The 23,327-nt window shown below is 41.4% G+C and overlaps 1 protein-coding gene and 1 pseudogene across 1 annotated transcript; one reads left to right on the top strand and one right to left on the bottom strand.

Moving 5' to 3' along the window:
• Nucleotides 1-3,348, bottom strand: part of LOC115105803 (anthrax toxin receptor 1-like) — a 45,816-nt pseudogene extending 42,468 nt beyond the window's left edge.
• Nucleotides 3,349-10,207: 6,859 nt separating this feature from the next.
• LOC115104724 (neuropeptide FF receptor 1-like) lies at nucleotides 10,208-22,038 on the top strand. Its single transcript, XM_029626077.2, has 3 exons — nucleotides 10,208-10,514; nucleotides 20,685-20,784; nucleotides 20,979-22,038. The coding sequence occupies exons 1-3, from the start codon at nucleotides 10,208-10,210 to the stop codon at nucleotides 21,808-21,810; spliced, it is 1,239 nt and encodes a 412-aa protein (XP_029481937.1). The 3' UTR covers nucleotides 21,811-22,038.
• Nucleotides 22,039-23,327: the final 1,289 nt, after the last annotated feature.

The following is a 23,327-nucleotide window of genomic DNA, read 5'->3' as shown; positions in this document are numbered from 1 at the left end:
CCTCTGCTTTTTTGACACCACACTCCACAAAGCAAGTCCTGCAGGCTCTACTTTTATCTTATCTTGATTATTGTCCAGTCATATGGTCAAGTGCTGAAAAGAAAGACCTAGTTAAGCTGTAGTAGGCCCAGAACAGAGCGACACGTCTTGCTCTTCACTGTAATCAGAGGGCTAATATGAATACTATGCATGCCAGTCTCTCTTGGCTAACAGTTGAGGAAAGATTGACTATGCCACTTGTTGTTTTTATAAGAAACATTCATGTTGGAAATTCCTAATTATTTTGCATTCTCAATTTACACACAGCAATGACATACACACTTACCCCACCAGACATGCCACCAGGGGTCTTTTCACAGTCCCCAGGTCCAGAATAAATTCAAGGAAATACAGTATATATGTCAAGGAAATACAGTGCAGTATTATACAGAGCCTTGAGTGCATGGAACTCCCTTCCATTATATAGCAGAAGTTTCAAAACACAAATAAAGCAACACCTCACGGCACAACGCCTCTCCCCATGTGACCTACTTGTTGTGTGTATGTACTGACATGTATGTGGAACTGATAGATGCGCACACAGACACTACATGTTCATATTTTTAAATGTATGTACATTTTAAAGTCTTTTATCTGTAATGTATTTTTTGTTTTGTGTCGGACCCCAGTAAGACTAGCTGTCACCATTGGCATCGGATAATGGGGATCCTAATAAATCAAATAAAAAATAAAAGCAGGGACCTCGTGAAATGGGGAGTAGTTTGGACAGCATTAAGGAAAAAGATTATTCAGATGATTACCAGTATGTGTTTGATGATTAGCTTGGACAGCAACACTAGACTCAGGAAATGAGCACAGCTTTTCCAAAAAGCCAGTCAAATAGGATAATGTCAATGCAACTTTGAGATGTGACCACTTTAGACTTGATAAGTATGGTGCATATAGACAGGTTTTTGTTAAGGATGGAACTCAATGTGCCTTTTTCTGTCGGCCTAAAGAGAGGTTTTGAGTGATTGGCCAATTCAGACTGACACAATAGCAATACAGCAGTTATGAATACTTATAGAATGTCCCACATATTTAATGGATATGTTTAAGTATTTGAAAGATGTTGATGCTTGAAAGTCTGAATAATTTGATTGCGAAAGGATAAATCAAAAGATTTTTCTCTCTGTCCTTTCTTTCTTTGCCTCTCTTTTCTTCCCTCTCACTTGTTTTTCTGTCCGTTGTACTGTGATATGAGTCCCAGTCCTGACACAGCTGCCAAACACTTGGGAGCTTTGGAACATCTGGGCCTAATGGTGAAAGGGTTCTGCAGACCAGACACACATGGAGAGAGGTTTGGGGCATGGAGAAAGACAGGAGCTCTCCCCACTGCACACCGCACTGTGGAAGGGGAAACGACAGGGGAGTCGTGAAGTAGCTACCATTGCCATACATGTTGTATGAAGACAGTCACACATTTCACCCATGCATACTGTATTCTGATTAAAGTGTGTGAAATACTGTATGTGATCTATAGCAGGGTTTCCCAAACTCGATCCTGCCCAACCCCCCAAAACATGCACACAGAGGGGGCCCTAGGACAGAGTTTGGGAAACACTGATCTATAGAACTGTTAATATGAAATATTTGAATTGCTTGTGGGATGAAATGTAAAGCAGCAAAAAATTATCTAAAGTAGAAATGTATTGTTTTCTCACTTCAAAACGGATCTGATTGCCTTTGCACGTTCAAGATCAGAATTGTATTTACTTTTATTGTAAACTTGGTTAGTTGTTACCACATGCATCCAAACAACTTGTAAAAAAATGCATGAACTAATGGTTTTGTGGGGCTATTTTATTCTAAAATCATCTTATTTGCTAGCTTTCATATATCCTCTAGCGTGACTGCTCACCGTATTGTGGATGAGAATAGAATAAGACAGTATTAACTGCATGCCACCTCACACTCCAATGTCAAAAAACTTTCCCTTATGGAAGCTCGGAATTACTGTAGTTCTGTATTTTAGTATGGTGCGCCACAGAAATATCATTGCAATGGAGCTGCCAATAACTGGGGGGGGAGGGAATCACCATCTTTAAAATAATTTGGAGACAGTGGGAGGGGTGAGTCTGGAATGGTAAGGAACACATGATTTGAACACATAACAATAATAATATACTAGCATTACCCAGCATCCTACATGCCATATGGGCAATGTTTTGTGAAAACAGAGATTCTAAGGCTCGCACAACAAGTTTACAGATGGCCTGTTTTTTGTTGACAGTTTTAACCCAATTTTGTTTTCCAGTAGAAACGAATGGAGCCTCTTGATAGAGCAGGTGGGGAAAGCTGAGGAAGTAGATTTGACCAGTTTTCTGCTGTGCTGCTTTAGTGGAACTGATTGGAACCACTAGGGAGAGGTTAGTATGCAGCCTCTGGCTCCCTGGGTCTCTTGGACTGCATATCATCTACATACCTGCTCTAATTTCTGCATATGTACCTCAGCTCAAGCACCCCCTCCCCTCCACCAACTCGATTTCCCTCTTCAACCACCCCAACCCTATGCTCAAACACTTCCAATTAGCCTCTGGAGACATATATGTTCACGTTGTGTTGTCATGCCTCTGGTTCCGATTAGTGGATCACTCCATTAAAAAATAAATATTTGTATAGGAAAATGTCATTTCTCGGTGTAAGTATTTCCCTGGGCAATAATGATAAGAATGCATAGAAATGTCCAACATGTGGTAGGTGACTTGCTGGGACTAAATGGAAGCAGGCTGCTACAGAGCCTCTATGGATGCTCCTGCAGAAAAGTGAGACTTGGAGCAGGCAAGAAGACAGAGGAGAACACTCACTTGTCCAAAACGAAGTAAAGGTCAAACCCCCCGTAGCAGGAGGACCCTGCCTCCCTCCCGTCCTGGCTCTGTCCTGCAGTGCCTGCCACCAGAATTGCCATCAGGGTGCAGATCTCTGCTGCAAGCATAGTCTGCCTGCAACTGCCCAGAGACATTATTCCAGCTTCAGGAGAAAGCTGCAAAATCAAAATGAACACCTTCAAAAAGTCCAAACTAGTCCAAATAATCTCCTTTCAGATAGTTCCTGTGTTCCCCAGCACGCCGCCTCGCGGTGCGGTGATCCACCCAGAGTTAAGATTCCAGGCATGAAATATTCCCAGTCTGGATCAGCATCCCATCTCCACAGCAGCAGTCCTGTGCCGGGAGAGGGGGAGTGGAGCTGCTTGGACTGAATCAGGAAGAGCTGTTCCAGGTCAAACACTCTCTCAAATCAACACACACACACACTGGCAGTGGGGATACATTTTTGTCATGCAGTACTTTTTCCTTTCTTTCTATTGTTTTTCTTTCTTTCTTCCCTCTGTTTCCTACATCCTCAGCAATAGTGCCACTTAGTGGCAAGTGGGTTATGACTGCAGTGATTATGATTCCCCTGTAGTCTTTTGACGTATTTTTTATTTTCTTTTTAGCACACAACTTTGCATAAAGTTTACAATTACAAAAAGTTCACTATTTACTATGTTTTTTTTCTACGAAGTCGGTAGCAGCAGTGTAATTAAAACCTGGCAAAATCAATTGACGTTAGTTAGAGGTCCAGCTATCAACTGTTGGTAAGAGTAATTGTTTTTCAATAGTTTGTAGTAGTGATCACAGGGTGGCTTGTTAAAAACACACATCATTCATCAGAACAGAATCAAATATTCCACATAGTTCCTTTAATCACATGCATTGTCTTACCTAAAGGTGCTAATTATGTTTATTTGACATAATTTATTTGACTGGGACAATGTTCAATAATAAAAGATTCAGGACTCTATTCAATCCGTATCGCAGAAGTTCAGCATTACAGCGTGATTGAAATTTGAAGAAATGTTACCGCGTTGGCAGAGACGGCATTCATGGTAAACACTGCATATGTCAGCTCAATCGGAAATGACCTTGTCAGTCATTGACATAAAAAAAAACATTTGGCTTGACAATGACAGCAATGGAGTTGGCAAGAGCACAAACAGATCTGAGGCCAGCGTCAATTATTTTGGGCATGGACTCTATAAGGTGCCAAGCATTCCACAGGGATGCTGGCCCATGTTGACTCCAATGCTTCCCACAGTTTTGTATAGTTGGCTGAATGTCCTTTGAGTGGTGGACCATTCTTGATACACACAGGGAACTGTTAAATGTGAAAAACACAGCAGCGTTGCAGTTCTTGACACAAACCCGGTGTGCCTGACACCTACTACCATATCCCGTTCAGTCACTTAAATCTTTTGTCTTGCCCATTCACCCTCTGAATGGCACACATTCACAATCCATGTCTCAATTGTCTCAAGGCTTAATAATCCTTCTTCAAACCTGTCTCCTCTCCTTCATCTACATTGATTGAAGTGGATTGAACAAGTGACCTCAATAAGGGATCATAGCTTTCACCTGGTCACGTCATGGAAAGAGCAGGTATTCTTAATTTCCTGCAGTCTAATGACCACAAGCGCCCTCTATTGGCCTCAAGAGTGGAATGTTATTAATATTTTTCATAATAAAGTCAAAAATAAAAATAATAAACCACCTACAACTATGGCAAATGGTTTTGTTTCAGTCTTCTGTGATGTATATAAAGTGTCATATTGGGATGCAAACTCGAAATGTAATATATTTCAACTCTATATCTGACTTTTTTTTTAACATAACCATGTGTCTAACGGTGTATACTTTTGTTTCAAAGTATATTTGTTCAAGACTACCAAGAAACACTGTGTGACCCTGATTTAGCTCCCTCTAGTAAAAGGTTAATGCTTTGTATACTCAGTGTATGTGATCGCAACGTTTGAAATTAATATGTTGTAGTCAAATATTATATATATTTAAGCTTCCGGCAGTCAGTTTGCAGTCTAAAAATGATTTGTATAATTATGTTCCGGCCCCCTGACCATCCGCTCAAGAAAAAAATTGTCTCGCGACTGACTCTAGTTGATGATCCCTGCAATGAATCAGTACGCTCCTTCCTCTGCAATGCAATTTTCTTATTGTTATTGTAAACGAAATTTGTGCTGACTGATTAACAGTGTCAAGGTCCTTTTCAACTTATTCCCGAAACCCTTCTTCTTTAAATTTGTATTGACAGATCGCAACCAACTGAAAAATGTATACACCGCCACCTACTGTACTGGAGTGTGAATGTACTACACCTTGTGACACGAAAGGGAACCGGAAAAGTTACGAAAAAATGGACCTACCAACTAACCCAACACCAATTAAAACCTCACCACTATTCCACTACTTGGCCCTGTCTGATCCTTTACCAGGCCGGCACACCTTGTAACTTCTGCAGTAACATATTTTACATCCAAATACTTCTCTACAGCTGCACCTACCACAACATCTATTTTCTGTGATTTATGTTCCATTTCTGCTGGTACAGTTGATAACAATGGTGAATGACAGATCTGTAAATCCCCATTTCCCCAGATCTGTAAATTTCCATGTGCATTTGGTGGGGTCAACCAAAAAGTTACATATCGTCTTTTTAAATAATACCAACATCATCGCATGTTTGCGCGACCTTTGCGGAGTCAATAGAAGCTATGCCACTGTTTTCAACACATCAAGTGTTTTAGACTATGTTTTTTAAACAAGCAAGATAAATTAATGTTCAATCAGTAATGAGTGAACGAACAACAACAAAATCTTCCTGTCATCGCCAGATTGTGTAGAGTGTACGTTCTTGACAGAGTTCGTAGCGTAAGCGTCAACGTCACGGCCATAGGATCTGAAGGTCCTGGGTTTCTGACCATTCTATTTCGTGTATAGTTTTGATATACCCGTCTCCCAGTCCCGACACACACACTGGCCTGTGCATGCACGCACGGTGTGCTTATTGTCAATTATTAGGTGGCTCTACGGAGCAGAGAACAGTTGAGACTGGAGAGCTCAACTTTTAAGGAATACGTCATTGCCCTCATCTGTCTGATGCACTCCACCTCTACAGTACATCCCAGGGACACACTGTATAATGGCAGGGTGGTGGATTGTGTTCCCTGAAATGCGCACCCCAGCTGATTGAGAGAGCACCGGGACCTCTCTATGCACTTCTGGTCCCACTGGAACATCCAGTATCAGAAACGACCATTGTCGTCTCGGCAAACATTCGGATGACCCCTCTAAATCCACGCATCTGCCGCACCAATGTCGTCAACCTCGGTGTATCCAAAGTCTCTGCTGATGCAGAGCACCATGCAGTTTGTGCCACTCATGCTTTGCTCTCCCAGCCACCTAATGTGACAGTCAATAATGTATTAGTGCTGAGCGATTAACCAAAATTGTGGTTATTTTTAGTTTTTTAAACAACTAATTGTCCTAAGTAGTTTTCTTCCTGTGAGCTTGAAGTGCAGTTCTGTAGAGATACATCAGATCAAGCCTGAACAAGCCAATATGCTACATAATTTAGCGCAGAAAACATGGTAATTAACTACAATGACCATAATCCATTGTGCGGACGTTTACAATTGTCAAGTCTGTGCTGAGTAAAACATTGGGATTGAGAGAAGAGAGAACAGGCGATCGAAAGGGATTGAAAGCAATTTCTTCGTGAGTCTGAAAATACATTATCAAAGTGATTGATTGTTGGTATTCAACAGTCATAATGCGTGCCTTATTTACTTTGAAGAACTACAAAATCGTGATTTTGTCAGACAGCTCAGCTCTAAAAAGATGAGATGATAACCTGGAATGAAATAATAAAATAATCAAATCAAATGAATATTTTATTAAAGTTAACTAAAGTGAATAAATGATGGTTAATAAATGATAACCAGTAATGGGCAGTCACTTTTTAACAACTTTCTGTGTTGTTACAGCATTCAACCCACACAATGCAAAGTGCATTTAATGTTAAATGAAATATTCGAAACCGAAATCAAAAACCGACCTCGAAAAGCACAAATCGCTCAGCACTATAATGTATGTACAGTTGAAGCCAGAAGTTTGCATACACCTTAGCCAAATACATTTAAACTCAGCTTTCACAATTCCTGCCATAATCTTAGTAAAAATCCCATGTTTTAGGTCAGTTAGGATCACCACTTTATTTTAAGAATGTGAAATGTCAGAATAATATTAGAGAGAGTGATTTATTTCAGCTTTTATTTATTTCATCACATACCCAGTGGGTCAGAAGTTTACACACACTCAGTTAGTATTTGGTAGCATTGCCTTTGAATGGTTTAACTTGGGTCAAACGTTTCGGGTAGACTTCCACAAGCTTCCCACAATAAGTTGGGTGAATTTTGGCCCATTCCTCCTGACAGAGTTGGTGTAACTGATGTTTGTAGGTCTCCTTGCTCGCACACGCTTTTTCAGTTCTGCCCGCAATTTTCTATGGGATTGAGGTCAGGGCTTTGTGATGACCACTCCAATACCTTTACTTTGTTGTCCTTATGCCATTTTTACACAACTTTGGAAGTATGCTTGGGGTCGTTGTCCATTTGGAAGACCCATTTGTGACCAAGCTTCAACTTCTTGACTGATGACTTGAAATGTTGCTTCAATATATCCACATAATTTTCCTACCTCATGATGCCATCTATTTTGTGAAGTGCACCAGTCTCTCCTGCAGCCAAGCCCCCTACAACATGCACCACCCCCGTGCTTTATGGTTGGGATGGTGTTCTTCGGCTTGCAAGCCTCCCCCTTTTTCCTCCAAACATAATGATGGTCATTATGGCCAGACAGTTCTATATTCGTTTCATCAGACCATAGGACATTTCTCCTAAAAGTATTTTGTTCCCATGTGCAGTTGCGAACCGTAGTCTGGCTTTTTTATGCCGGATTTGGAGCAGTGGCTTCTTCCTTGCTGAGCGGCCTTTCAGTCCATGTCGATATAGGACTCGTTTTACTGGGGATATAGATACTTTTGTACCAGTTTCCTTCAGCATCTTCACACGGTCCTTTGCTGTTGTTCTGGGATTGATTGGCACTTTTCGCACCAAAGTACGTTCATCTCTAGGAGACAGAACGCGTCTCATTCCTGAGCGGTAGAAGTATATTTGTGTACTATTGTTTGTACAGATGAACGTGGTACCTTCAGGCGTTTGTAAATTGCTCCCAAGGATGAACCAGACTTGTGGAAGTAAAAAAAAAAGAGTTCTTGGCTGATTTTGGATTTTCCCATGATGTCAAGCAAAGAGGCACCAAGTCTGAAGGTAGGCCTTGAAATACATCCACAGGTACACCTCCAATTGACTCAAATTATGCCAATTAGCCTATCAGAAACTTCTAAAGCCATGACATCTAAAGCCATAACCGACTTGCCAAAACTATAGTTTGTTAACAAGATATTTGTGGAGTGGTTGAAAAATTAGTTTTAATGACTCCAACCTAAGTGTATGTAAACTTCGGACTTCAACTGTATGAGTAACTGTGTACAACACACTACCACCTGGTGTTATGTTGGGCATCTACTGACCAAACAAAGATTTTATGAAATATACAGTATATTTTTCTTTATGACATGTCCTATATTGCTAAATAAAAAGGTTTAAGAAAATACAGGCAGGCACCACATTACTACAAGACAAAACAGCTCGCTGAATCAAGCATGATGGTCTAGTAAGTATAAAAGCAAAGCTTGTTTTCATATAATTTAAGAAAGCTTGAAAAGGTAGTGGAATGGGATTAGTGTGGTGTGTGAAGAATCCAATACTTTAACTTGTAGGCGATGCAAATCACATTATTGTGGGAGAACCTCCTCTAAGAATATGAATTAGGCTGTTTGAGAAGGTTTGAATCCTAAGTAACCTGCACATTGTTTGAAGTACTATAGACCAACATAGCTACTGTAGTAGGTCAAAGCTGTGTGCTGGAAAACCTTGGTAGAGCATGGGTGAAGTAGGCATTGTGGTGCTCATGTGAATTTCCTTTCTTTTTCGGCTTCAGACCAATACCTACTTTAACTTAAAGCATATTTTTTGTTTTTAATATACATAAGGAATACTGTAAGTGCAAGTAGGCTAACAGACAATGAGAAGTGAAAATATGCAAGTTGTTGTGAAAAATACAATGTCATCGGGGTTATATTTACCGCAGCTATATGGCCTTGGGGATGACTGAGCCATGAGCTCTAGCAGTCTACAGGAGCCCCAAAGAACATATTTAATAAAGAGAGGTACTTTCCATATTCTTAGTGTACTGTAGCCTATTTACCGTAACAGAGATCCACTCATTTAAAGCATTCATCTTTTTGTAAAACCAGCTGTTGTATTTGTGTTGTGAATGTGTGAATATACACCTCTTAGATGTCCACTCTACTGTACAGTTACATATTTTAACTACTAGGTTACTTTGATTTCAATGTCTCTTGGGACTCTCCTTGTAACTTGTCAGTAGGTTATATCATCATACAGTAACTTACACTTGGAACATAATTGACATGTTTAGAGACAGATCCGGAAGTGCCCAATTTACTTACTTATTTGTCATCAATCAGGATAAAGAATGAACAGGTCTTATAGTGGTGGGAAAAATAGTCCTACAAATATAAGCCTTTTCAAGGAACTAAAGGCTGACCATCGAATGTTGTTTAAATTGTTCTGTAGGCTTACTATAAATCAAATATAGGCTACATGCATTGGTCGCACTATTCATGTGGTACAGTATCCCTAATCGTTATAGAGTAGGAGTGTCGCTGATGCGTTTCCAGAAGTGGACTAGAAGCATTACGAGACGCAGTAGAGCGCACCGGCACAGACAAGACCAGACAAGGGAACTATAGTGTAGCTCTTCCAAAGGTAAGTCTCTCTTTGAAAATCTCAATAGGCATCCTGCAGATTTCTATGAAATGGCAACTTTACCTTCTCAATCTTATGAATTTAACTCACCATTTGTTCTCACTGAGCTTTTACTGTATTTTCTTTCTTCGCCAGTTTCATGTACTTGTTTCAGTAAGAACATATGTGTCATTTGATGGTAAAAAATAAGAACAATAAATCACGATGGAGTGGATTCGTCCAAATGGCAACCTTTCCTTGATTATTTGTATGATGACTAAAGCTTTTTTCAGAGAATGTTTGTGCTATGGCTTTATCGTTTTTCTTTTATATTCCTTGCGTTTCTTTTAAAATATAAATTTGTATCTGCTAGGTTTCTCTGCCAATATGTAGGCTATAACACGTTTTTCTGATGTGATTCCATTTGGAAGGTGACTTGTGAAAATGGAGATTGCGTCACTGAATGAAACTGCTGTGAACAGCACCATGGACAGTGCCACTATGAACAGAGCCAACCGCACCTACATGCCTTACTACCTGCACTCCACCGCCATGTCTGTCATCTATATCCTGTGCTATATGGCGGTTCTCCTGCTCTGCGTCGGGGGAAACATGCTGGTCTCCCTGGTGGTCCTCCGGAACCGCAACATGCGCTCCGTCACCAACCTCTTCATCCTCAACTTGGCCATCAGTGACCTGCTCATTGGAGTGTTCTGCGTTCCAACGACTTTGATTGACAGCCTAATATCAGGTGAGAAAGTGGAGGGAGCAGAAATGCGTAGGGCACATGCAGAAATCGATGTGGGGTCCCCTCCGTAAGGGGAATCATATGGTTCTGGAGGCGAGAGTGTTAACTTTCTATGAAGGGATCAAAGGTTTCAGTCTGGCTTTTACAGCTCGAGGCTGTCTCCAGTTGAGTCAACCAAGTGTGAGAAAGTCTGGAAAAGGCTGATTTTCAATCAACTTGCTGTTGATAATTCATTATTGCATACCCACTGGGCACACCACATAATTTCAACGGGGAATTTTGGGTAATATTTGGTTAAGTTGTTCAATGAGATTTCAACCTTTATTTACCGACTCAAAAAGACAGCCATACGTTTCTTGAAATCCAAATGTTTGTTTAATTCACTAGGCTTTCATCCATCTATAAAAAGCACAACAAAATCCCAAAGGAAAAAGTTAAAACACTGTCAGATTTTAGTTAGTTGTCATCTAAATGTGTTATCACTGCACTTTCAACAATTTACAAGCACAATACATTTCAAATGGGAATACAATGTCAGAAATGTTGTATTTATACAACTACTTCATCTAAAAGCACAAACAAATAACCTGGGCCTGGTTTCCCATAGTGTTGGAATTTAGGCTTACTTTTATTGATTTTTTATTTAACCTTTCGTTAACAAGGCAAGTCAGTTGTGAACAAATTCTTATTTACAATGATTGCCTATCAAGTGGCAAAAGGCCTCCTACAGGGACTGGACTGTGATTAAACATACAAATGTAGGACAAAACAAACATCATGACACCACAACACTACATAAAGAGAGACCTAAGGCAACAACATAGCATGACAGCAACACATGACACGGTAGCCACACAAAATGCCAGCAGCACAAACATGGTACAAACATTGTTGGGCACAAACAGCACAAAGGGAAAAAAGGAGAAGACAATAAGTGTTTTAACGATGCATGTTTCCTACAATGGCCGAAGATGTAACAGGTGTTTCACAAAACAGCACCCAGAGAAAATTTCGCTGAGTGCGTTGTTGAAGTATGTGTTGATACCTATTGGATCAAAAGAAAGGCCACGCTGCTCTCGGATCAGCATTCTCCATTCAAATCTTACATTAACGTTCAAATTATTCCACAATAGTGACGACGGATCAGCTCCTAGAAAGATATTGTTACCTATGACTGCAAATATTGAGGTGGCTAATTCTAACACTTACCCTATAATAATGCACTAAAGTATTTGGCACATCATTGGGCACCTTAGGCTACACATCATGAAATATATTGAGACGAATTACAGACAGTAGCCTACAAGTAGCTAAATATATCTCAATTGAATGTATTAAATGTATTTCAATATAATTGAAATTGACCTAGCCTATAGCCTACTGTTTTTATTTTTTAATACAGTCATCTCTGTTTTATATTTTTATATTCAGTTTTATACGTCGCAATTGCAAAGACATTGGCAACTTTGTATTTGTAGTCAACTTTGTTTTCTGAATTATCGGCGGTCACAGAGAGGCGGACAAACCATGTGATTTTATGCTTAGCGGAGATGTTCTGTGTATTACATGACGCTATGGGCAAAAAAAAAACATCTAATGACGCACTTCGTTGTTCTTTGAGTGGTCTGACGCACACTTAGATTATGAGTGTTTTCAAGTGAATAGTTAATAACGATGGTTTTGGGCAGGGACGGAGTTGTGGGAGGACCTTTGGGGGCTTGCCCCGCCCAAATGGATCTGCTTGCCCTTCCAAGTAAAATATTGAAATATTGATCATTTATTTGACGGAGATTCGCGCCGACAGAAAGATGCATCAATCTCAGTTAAAGTTTACGAGTGAGCGAAACAGCGACCCTCTGTCTCAGTATGTGTAGACCATGTATCTGATTCTGTCTGGACCAAAAGAGTATGGCATGTCATACTATTTCTGTCCAGACAGCATCAGTTGCATGGGCTACATATAGAGGTGCGCTTTTTAGATCACGCGCATGCTTTGTCCGACGATAGAGTGTCAGCAGAGAGGAAGCGGCAAAGCGAGAGAGCACTCGCCAAAATCTGTCCAGTATAAACCCAGTGCGTTTCTATGGGAATAATATGCAGACCTAAACTTGTCGTCTGCCTCCCAGCCTTTGAGACAAAGACTCCCATTGTTAAGGTGGTGACATGAGCATCTCATCATGACAGATCTCTGATTTCAGCCTCTTGTGAATTGGAAAGGAAAGTTAAAATCAAAATCAAATTGTATTGGTCACATAAACATATTTAGCAGATGTTATTGCAGGTGTAGCGAAATGCTTGTGTTCCTAGCTTCAAAAGTGCAGTAGTATCTAAAAATGTACCAGAATACACAAAAATCTAAAGGTAAAAGAATGGAAATAAAAAATATTTAAATATTAGGACAAGCAACGTCGGGGTGGCATTGACTAAAATACAGTAGAATAGAATACAGTAACATATGAAATGAGTAAAGCAGTATGTAAACATGATTAAAGTTACTAGTGTTCCATTATTCAAGTGATTCCATGTCTATGTATATACTGTAGGGCAGCAGCCTCTAAGGTGCATGGTTGAGTAACCAGATGGTAGCCTACTAGTGATGTCTGATGGCCTTGAGATAGAAGCTGTTTTTCAGTCTCTCGGTCCCAGCTTTGATGCACCTGTACTGACCTCACCTTCTGCATGGTAGCGGGTGAACAGGCAGTGGCTCAGGGTGGTTGATGTCCTTGATGATCTTTTTGGCCTTCCTGTGACATCGGGTGCTGTAGATTTCCTGTGCCCCCGGTAATGCGTTGGACAGACCGCACACTCCTCTGGATAGCCCTGCGGTTGTGGGAGGTGCAATTAGCGTACCAGGTGGTGATACAGCCCAACAGGGGGCTCTCAATTGTGCATCTGTAAAAGTTTGTGAGGGTCTTAGGGGCCAAGCTGAATTTCTTCAACCTCCTGAAGAAGTGCTGTTGCACATCTTCACCACACTGTCTGTGTAGGTGGACCATTTCAGATTGTCAGTGATGTGTACGCCGAGGAACTTGAAGCTTTTTACTTTCTCCACTGTGGTCCCGTCGATAGGGGCTTGCTCCCTCTCCTGTTAACTGAAGTCAACAATCAGCTCCTTCATTTTGTTGACATTGAGGGAGAGGTTATTTTCCTGCACTGTGCAGGTGTACAGGGGAGCATTCAACCAGGTAAGGTTGGGCAGGCTCGGTGCTCAAGACCTCCAGTGCGCCTTCACGGTCCGGTCTATCAGAGTCTCCCATCTGTCCTGAGCTGCCAGAGTCTCCCGTCTGTCCTGAGCTGCCAGAGTCTCCCGTCTGTCCTGAGCTGCCGGAGTCTCCCGTCTGTCCTGAGCTGCCGGAGTCTCCCGTCTGTCCTGAGCTGCCGGAGCCGCCCGTCACGCAGGTGCTGCCGGAATCGCCTTTCACTCCGGAGCTGCCGGAGTCTCCCGCCTGTCCGGTGCTGCCGGAATCTCCCGTCTGTCCTGAGCTGCCAGAGTCTCCCGTCTGTCCTGAGCTGCCAGAGTCTCCCGTCTGTCCTGAGCTGCCAAAGTCTCCCGTCAGCTAGGAGCTGCCAGAGCCGCCCGTCAGCCAAGAGCTGCCAGAGCCGCCCGTCAGCCAGGAGCTGCCGGAGCCATCCGTCATGCCGGCGCTGCCGGAATCGCCCTTCACTCCGGAGCTGCGGGAATCTCCCGTTTGTCCGGTGCTGCCGGAATCTCCTGTCCATTCGGGACCCGTGGCTATGGTCCCCAGTCCAAGGTCGGTAGCGAGGGTCGCCGCTCTAAAGAGTCCACAGAGGCAGGTAAAGAGGCGTAGAAAGACTATGGTGGAGTGGGGTCCCGTCCCGTGCCAGAGCCGCCACCGCGGACAGACACCCACCCAGACCCTCCCCTATAGGTTCAGGTTTTGCACATTTGGGGGGGAGGGAGGGGGGTACTGTCACATTCTGACCTTAGTTCTTTTGTTATGTCTTTGTTTTAGTATGGTCAGGGCGTGAGTTGGGTGGGTTGTCTTTGTTCTTTTTTCTATGATTTGGAATTTCTGTGTTTGGCCTGGTATGGTTCTCAATCAGAGGCAGCTGTCAATCGTTGTCCCTGGTTGAGAACCATACTTAGGTAGCCTGGTTTCACTTTTGAGTTATAGTTGAATTTTAACTCTGAGATTTTTACCATTTTACTTCAGATGTTTATTATTAACCACGTGAAACGTTAGGCGCTTCCTTTTGGGGTGGCAGGTAGCCTAGTGGTTAGAGCGTTGGGCCAGTAACCGAAAGGTTGGTGGATTGAATCCCCGAGCTGACAAGGTAAAAATATGTTGTTCTGCCCCTGAACAAGGCAGTTCACCCACTGTTCCTAGTCCGTCATTTTAAATAATAATTAATTTTTTCTGAACTGACTTGCCTAGTTACCTTTAAAAAAATATCTATATATATATATATTGATATATATTGTCACGTGGTTAATAATAAACATCTGAAATAAAATGGTAAAAATCTAAAAGTAAACAAACAATGATTTTGAGAAACAAAAACATTATTATTCAAATGAAACTTTTCTTAGAAAATTTGCATTTATACATATTCATAACTGGCACACAGATCAGTGGAAATGGAAGAATAAATTGTAAGCTTCTCCAAACTTGAAACTCATGAGTTGCCTATGGTCTTTACTACCTACACCAATTCAGTGGCGATTTTAGCATGTAAATCTTGGTGGGGCACTCCCCATTTTGTTTTTAGATATATGACAGCAAAGCCACTACACAACACAGCACAACACTAAACAATACATTATTTGCACTATAACGGTGACAAACTGTGCCCATACTGTTAAGGGCCTACATAAAGCTATCCCAACAGCAGAACTTTCCTTTCAGCACCAACGCTACACCTACACAGCGGAGCCTTGTCTGGCAGCTAAACAGTTCATTCGGGGCGACTGGTATCCTAGTGGTTAGAGCGTTGGACTAGTAACCGAGAGGTTGCAAGATCGATTCCCCGAGCTGACGAGGTACAAATCTGTTGTTCTACCCCTGATCAAGGCTGTTAACCCACTGTTCCTAGGCTGTCATTGAAAATAAGAATTTGTTCTTAACTGACTTGCCTAGTTAAAACAAATTCAGCCTCATTTACTGCCTTTAAAAAAACATAGCGGTTTCTACTCACTCCTTGTGGATTTGTGTAATTAGATAAAAAGCCTATTCGTTCAGCACTTTCAAAATGGACACAGACAGAAATTCAGATAGACATTAGTTCAGATAAATTTAGCAACATGTCGAGAGCTTAACATGTCTAGCTTGCTAGCTAAGGTTTTGAAAGTATGTTGTTGATATGATCAGTCCAATCAAAGCTTTGTAGATATAACGTGATTTGATGTCATTTTATCTATAGTCAATGACCTTGAGCCTTCTAGGATGGTCACTTCTAATGTAAATCTATGGCAGCACCCAAGGGGGCTTGTACTGCCTAGCTCTCCCGATAGATTCTGCGATGACACTAGAGAAGATTACCAATGCCTAAGCTCTGTATTTTCCACTGGTTGCCCCTCCACCACAGAAAGCACTGAGCTAGGCTGAAACATCTCTATTTTGGAGCTGCCATATTCAAGAAAGCAAGAAAGAGATCATGTTTGTATTTGGCTTTATTCTCTCAATAAATTTGTTTTTACATTGTTCGCAAACTGATATGTGACACAAATGAATGCCAAAATAACATGCTCTGCCCCACCTGCCGTGAATGACGGGTCGCAACTGTACCCATTTATTAAATGTGTTTTTGTCTGCCACACATAGGAGGCCCTGTGAAAAAACGGGCCAGCCTTTGGAAATCGAATGCCGTCCAACTGATTAGTTCTGGCACCGGGTGTCACGCCTGCTCCCACTCCCCCTCTCTGGTCTTCGAGGTTCCAGGCTGCCCATCATTATGCACACCTGTCACCATCATTACGCGTATCCACGTTTCATTAGACTCACCTGTACTCCACACATTTTGATTTCTCAGTTTCATCCCTGTGTCAGCATTAATGTTGTTTTGTTCCCCCTGTCCAGATGCTGTCCGTGTTTTGTTTCATGTCTGTTATTCATTTAATGTTCACTCCCTGTACTTGCTTCTCGTCTCCCAGTGTCTGTTCTTACAGAATGATGACACCAATATGAAATCATCAGGGAGTTTTTTTGTTTTTTGTTTGTTTGGTGACATCGGGTCCTGTTGCTGCTGCTGAAGGAACCGGGGATGCCTCAGCTGGCTCGTCAAGCTTCCATGGTTTAGCTGACTCGAGAGGTTTTCTTGCCTCGGTTGGCTCGGCAGGCTCCCATCCTACGTCATGCCTCAGCCGGATCGTCAGGATCCTACGCCTCAGCGGCTCGTCCTGCTCCCACGCCTCGGCCGACTTGTCGGGCTCCCACGCCTCAGCGGCTCATCCTGCTCCCACGCCTCGGCCGGCTTGTCGGGCTCCCACGCCTCAGCCGGCTCATCCTGCTCCCACGCCTCGGCCGGCTTGTCGGGCTCCCACGCCTCGGCCGGCTCGTCGGGCTCCCACGCCCCAGGTGGGACCCATAGTGGGGGGGGGGGGGTACTGTCACGCCTGCTCCCGCCCACCCTCTCTGGCGCTCAAGGGCACCAGGCTGCCCATTATTACGCACACCTGTCACCATTGTTACATGCATCAGCACTTCATTGGACTCACCTGTACTCCATCACGTTTTTGATTGCATCCCCTATATCAGTCTATTCCTCAGTTTCATCCCCGTGCCAGCATTATTGTCATTATGTTTCCCTTGTCCAGACGATGTCCGCGTTTCGTTTCATGTCCGTTATTCATTAAATGTTCACTCTCTGTACTTGCTTCTCGTCTCCCAGCGTCTGTCCTTGCACCAGGTCTGGTTTTGGGAAACAGCTCAGAGATTTAATGATGCGCCTACAAAGGTTCTACCCATGAATTTCGGCTTAAAATGCTTTTCGGAAACCGGGCCCTGTATTGCAGTTGAGATTACATTAAAAGTACATTGCAAGTGATCAATGTTGTTCAAAATTCTGCACATATTATTATAGCAATTGTGTAGAAAATCTGCAATCTTTGCATGTTATCTTGAAAATGCACTCTTTCTCTGGTTAGGTCTACATAAGAAGACATTTACAATAGGCTAACCTCAAAATGTGGCCATGGATGTGTTACTCATTTTAAGGTTGAATAAATACTGTTACATTCGTTTGTAACAGCCTTAACTTTAGGCTACTGTATTACAAAAGTATTATTGTATTGTGTTTGGTTTACACATTGGTCCAATATCAACATTGAAAGGATAGCCTATCTAATGCTTGGATAGTGTCATCTGAGCCACTGGCTTAATCCTACTCTTTAACTTAGATTTTTGGTTTAGATGGAGACATGACTCCAGCATATAATTTGTTAAGTATTTTCTACATTGCAAAAGTGTAATTGAAATGTGTGTGATTGTCAATGCAACCAAATATCAACATTTGAAGGATATGTATCTTTTGTGCCACTGACTTAGTTTGGTTTTAATTGCAGTTTGTCTCCAAGTTAATAATTGTTATGTTGGATTCACGTCTCAATCTCAACCAATAATCAAAGTTAATGAATAGGTCTAAGTCAAATCAGACTTTATTTCAAGTTCATTTCAAATTTAATTTAGTTGAGATAGAGGTGAATCCAACATATAGTCTAGTATTCATTTATAGAAAAACCAGACTAAATCAGTGGCACCAATGGATCTATCCAAGCAGAAGATCTCATTCAAATATTGATATTTGTTTGCGTTGACAACCAAACACAATACAAAATCCAGTTTGTCTACAAATATTAATAGTTGATATATTAATAATATTAAATGTTGGATTCACGTCTCCATATCAACCAAAATCAAAGTTAAGGAATAGGAATAAATCGAATCTATGCAAACTTGAAATAGACTTTGACTTTTTTTTAGGTTGAAATGGAGACGTGAATCCAACATATTCCAAGTGTTGTGTTTATGTACTGACATGTATGTGTAACTGATAGATGCACACACACACACTACATGTTAATGTTTTTTAAATGTATGTCAATTGTAAAGTATTTTGTCTGTAATGTCTTTGCGTTATGTGTTGGACCCCAGTAAGACTAGCTGTTGCCATTGGCATTGGGTAATGGATATTGTAATAAATGAATTAAAATCAAATATTAATGATGAATTTGAAGATTACATTTTAAATCAACCAAAGCTTGAAACCATAGACCTATAAGGCTGCGTTTACACAGGCAGCCCAATTCTGATATTTTCCAATAATTGGTCTTTTGACCAATCACACCAATTTATGAACTATGTTTTGCATATTTTTAGTTGAACCCTGGGTTGAATTGAGACAATAGCTGTTTATGACTTTGCAAATGTTATATAGGCCAAAATAGTACAATTGATGATATATGACTTATAAATATATATGGTTACATTTCATTTGCTCTGTCAAACCTACCCTTTGGAATGACTTTGATAGCAACAGTGAATATATTTAGTGATATATCGGTACTAGTCAGTGACAACATAAAAGATAAGCAGGGTTGGGCATGGTTAAAACCCTGGATGGGATAGCAAATTAATAGTTGTAGATCAACTCTCCATTAATAGGTAGTGGATGTAACATTGCAGATCAGACGTTGTTTCAAAGGTACCAATTATACATATTTTATACACGGTTTGTCTATGTTGAAAATTGGTTACTATGATGACATAATCCTGTGGTTGAAATTTCACCCTCAAAACAAAAGTTTTGACTTTTTTCGAATCCAATGTACTTTCCATGTAGATTCCATGTCACAATACATTGAAAAATGACATTCAAACAATGTTGATTCAACCAGCTTGTGCCCGGTGGGTACAGTTGAAGTCGGAAGTTTACATATACTTAGGTTGAAGTCGTTAAAACTCGTTTTTCAACCACTCCACACATTTCTTGTTAACAAACTATAGTTGTGGCAAGTCGGTTAGGACCTCTACTTTGTGCATGACACAAGTAATATTTCCAACAATTGTTTACAGACAGATTATTTCACTTATAATTCACTGTATCACAATTCCAGTGGGTCAGAAGTTTACATACACTAAGTTGACTGTGGCTTTAAACAGCTTGGAAAATTCATGGCTTTAGAAGCTTCTGATGGCCTAATTGACATCATTTGAGTCAATTGGAGGTGTTTCAAGGCCTACCGTCAAACTCAGACCCACTTTGCTTGATATCATGGGAAAATCAAAAGAACTCATCCAAGACCTCAGAAAAAAAACTGTAGTCTGGTTCATCCTTGGGAGCAATGAGCAATTTCCAAATGCCTGAAGGTACCACGTTCATCTGTACAAACAATAGTATGCAAGTATAAACACCATGGGACCACACAGCCGTCATACCACTCAGGAAGGAAATGCGTTCTGTCTCCTAGAAATGAACGTACTTTGGTGTGAAAAGCGCAACTCAATCTCAGAACAACAGCAAAGGACCTTGTGAAGATGCTGGAGAAAGACAGGTACAAAATGATCTATATCCACAGTAAAAATGAGTCCTATATCGGCATAACCTGAAAGGCCGCACAGCAAAGAAGAAGCCACTGCTCAAATCCGGCATAAGAAAAGGCAGACTACGTTTTGCAACTGCACATGGGGACAAAGATCGTACCTTTTTGGAAAAATGTCCTCTCGTCTGATGAAACAAAAATATAACTTTTTGGCCATAATGACCATTGTTATGTTTGGAGGAAAAGGGGGAGGCTTGCAAGCCGAAGAACACCATCCCAACCATGACCCACTGTGAATGTGATGAAAAAAAAAGCTCAAATAAATCCTTCTCTCTACTATTATTCTGACATTTCACATTCTTAAAATAAAGGGGTGATCCTAACTGACCTTAGACAGGGAATTTTTACTAGGATTAAATGTCAGGAATTGTGAAAGCTGAGTTGAAATGCATTTGGCTTAGGTGTATGTAAACTTCCAACTTCAACTGTATCTATTAAATGTATGCATTTTCCATCCCTTTCAGGGCCATTTGCTCCCTTAGCGCAATGTATATCCACATATCTACAGTATTCAAATCCATTCTCAATCGAAACACATTAAGATTCGTTAAGATTAAAATATTTGGTGTAGCAACCGGGCTACCGCTTGTGTGTAATGCAGTCTTTCTTTCCAGGATGGCCGTTTGGCCAGATTACATGCACCATGAGCAACTTGGTCCAGGGGATGTCAGTGTCAGCATCAGTCTTCACTCTGGTGGCCATAGCTGTTGACAGGTAATCCACCACCACACCACTGCACTATCCTGTCACAGATTTGTTTGTGCTCTTGTCAACTCCATTGCTGTAATTGTCAAGCCAAACATTTCTCTCTGTGGCATTCAGTCTCTCTTCCTCCCTACCCCCTTCCTCTCTCTCTCTCTCTCTCCCTCTGTCTGTTTTTTTCCCTCCCTACCTCCCACTTCTCTCAGGTTCACAGGTATTGTGTACCCCTTTAGACACCGAATGAGGCCTGTGACTGCTCTCGTCACCATCCTCTTCATCTGGGTGCTGGCGTTTGCTATTATCTGCCCCTCGGCTGCTACCCTGACCATCATTCACCTGGAAGACACCTACCTGGTCCAGGACAACCATACATACCCTGTCTTCGTCTGCTTTGAGAAATGGCCCCAGCCTGAGATGCGTCGTGTCTACACCATGGTCATCTTCGTGCACGTGTATCTGGCCCCCCTGGGTGTTATCAGCATCATGTATGGCTGCATCGTTGCCAAGCTCTCTGTCAACCTGAGGCAGTTGAGGCTGGCAGAGGTGCGGAGGGCCCATTCCCAACGCAGGGTTAAAGTGATCAACATGCTGATCATGGTGGCAGTGCTCTTCATGGTGTCATGGCTGCCTCTGTGGACGCTGATGCTGCTAACTGACTACAGGGATCTGGACACGCAGCAGATTGACTTCCTCAGCAGCTACCTGTTCCCTGTGGCCCACTGGCTGGCCTTCTTTAACAGCGGGATTAACCCCATCATCTATGGCTTCTTCAATGAGAACTTCCGCAGGGGGTTCCAGGCTGCAGTGGCCTGCAGGGCCTGTTCACAAACAACAACAACAGGGGTGGTTAATACACGCTTCAACTTCCCGCCCCCTAACAGAGTATTTAACGAGAACCCAGAGTCCTCTGGTGGGAGGAAAGGCCACTGCTCTAAGGGCACTCCTAAGATTATCCCACATGGAACCAATGGAATCCTCCTGGATGATATTAACAGGAATGTTGGACTCAACAGGGTGATTGGAGCCTGGGTGGAGTGATTCTATTTAGGGCTGTGACGATTATAGATTCATTGTTGTGCAAATGGCCATGGTTATTGCAATAATTGAGCTTGTAATGCATCTTTACAAATGAGCTATGAGATACCTAATGAATACAACATAGCTTTGTTGACACACCCCTGTCTCAAAAACGAATCGTTTTGACTGCTGGGAATTTTGGAAATGAAGCTTCTATTAACTATTAACCATGCTGTTCTGCTTGCAAAATGATAACCAACGTTACCCACCCATGTTGTAGGTGTGGTTCCCTTGCGCACACTGAATAAATGTAATTCAACCACTGAAAACGGTCCCATTTGCTGGCCAACAGATTTCATTCAATAGGGTTTTCAGTACATTTATCTAAAGCCATCCCTTTGAATACAGTGTACCTTTAATTAAAATTTTCTCGACAAACTCACTACAATATGTATCAAGAGTATGGGTTCAGAATAGGGATCAATCGAAGCAAGCCATGGAAATACACACATATTCATCACAAATTGGTAGATTTTAAAATACTCTGATTTTATAGATTATTTAGGCTTAGGAAAGTATTTATAAATCATACATAAACAGGGTTGGAGAGCCTTCATACACAAAATATATTGGTGAATCAAAATTACAGTGGTTTGATTTATCCTGAAAGTTGCCATATTCAATAGATCAACCCATTAGATATTGGAAGGTGAGAAAGATGTGCAATAGAAGTTGAACAGTAGTCCAATAAATCCACGGACTGTGATGACAACGGTCCAGTCGCCATGAACGGTGCGCCAGGCTCCAGGTTTAAACTGCTATGTATGGTCTGCTTCCCATAATGATTGCACAACTTGTAATACGCTAATACTGTATGTCCACTATTAATAGCGACCCTCCGAAACATCCACATGGACGTGACAGAGGAAAGAAAGGGAGGCCTAGACGATGTAATGGAATAATGCAAAATGTAGACTACAAATTTAAGGAAATGAACAGTCCCTGCACTAAAGTGACAGTTATTATGTACAGGGCCTTCAGAAAGTATTCATACCACTTGACGTATTCCACATTTTGTGTTACAGCCTGAATTAAAACATGATTAAATATATTGTTTTAAAAACAATCCCACATAATGACAAAGTGAAAATGTGTTTTTAGACATTTTTGCTAATTTATTGAAAATGAAACACATATCTTATTTACATACAGTACCAGTCAAAAGTTTTGACACACCAACTCATTCCAGGGATTTTCTTTATTTTGACTATTTTCTACATTGTAGAATAATAGCGAAGACATCAAAACTATTAAATAAAACATATGGAATATATGTACTTCAAAGTAGCCACCCTTGACTTGATGACAACTTTGCACACTCTTGGCATTCTCTCAACCAGCTTCATGAGGTAGTCACCTGGAATGCATTTCAATTAACAGGTGTGACTTGTTAAAAGTTCATTTGTAGAATTTTTTTATTTCTTAATGTGTTTGAGCCAATCAGTTGTGTTGTGACAAGGTAGGGTTGGTATACAGAA

Source organism: Oncorhynchus nerka, linkage group LG22 (genome assembly GCF_034236695.1).
Source record: "Oncorhynchus nerka isolate Pitt River linkage group LG22, Oner_Uvic_2.0, whole genome shotgun sequence".
In the NCBI taxonomy this organism is placed as follows: Eukaryota; Metazoa; Chordata; class Actinopteri; order Salmoniformes; family Salmonidae; genus Oncorhynchus; species Oncorhynchus nerka.
Note: the sequence above shows the minus strand (reverse complement) of the source record. Positions and strands in the feature narration are given on the sequence as shown.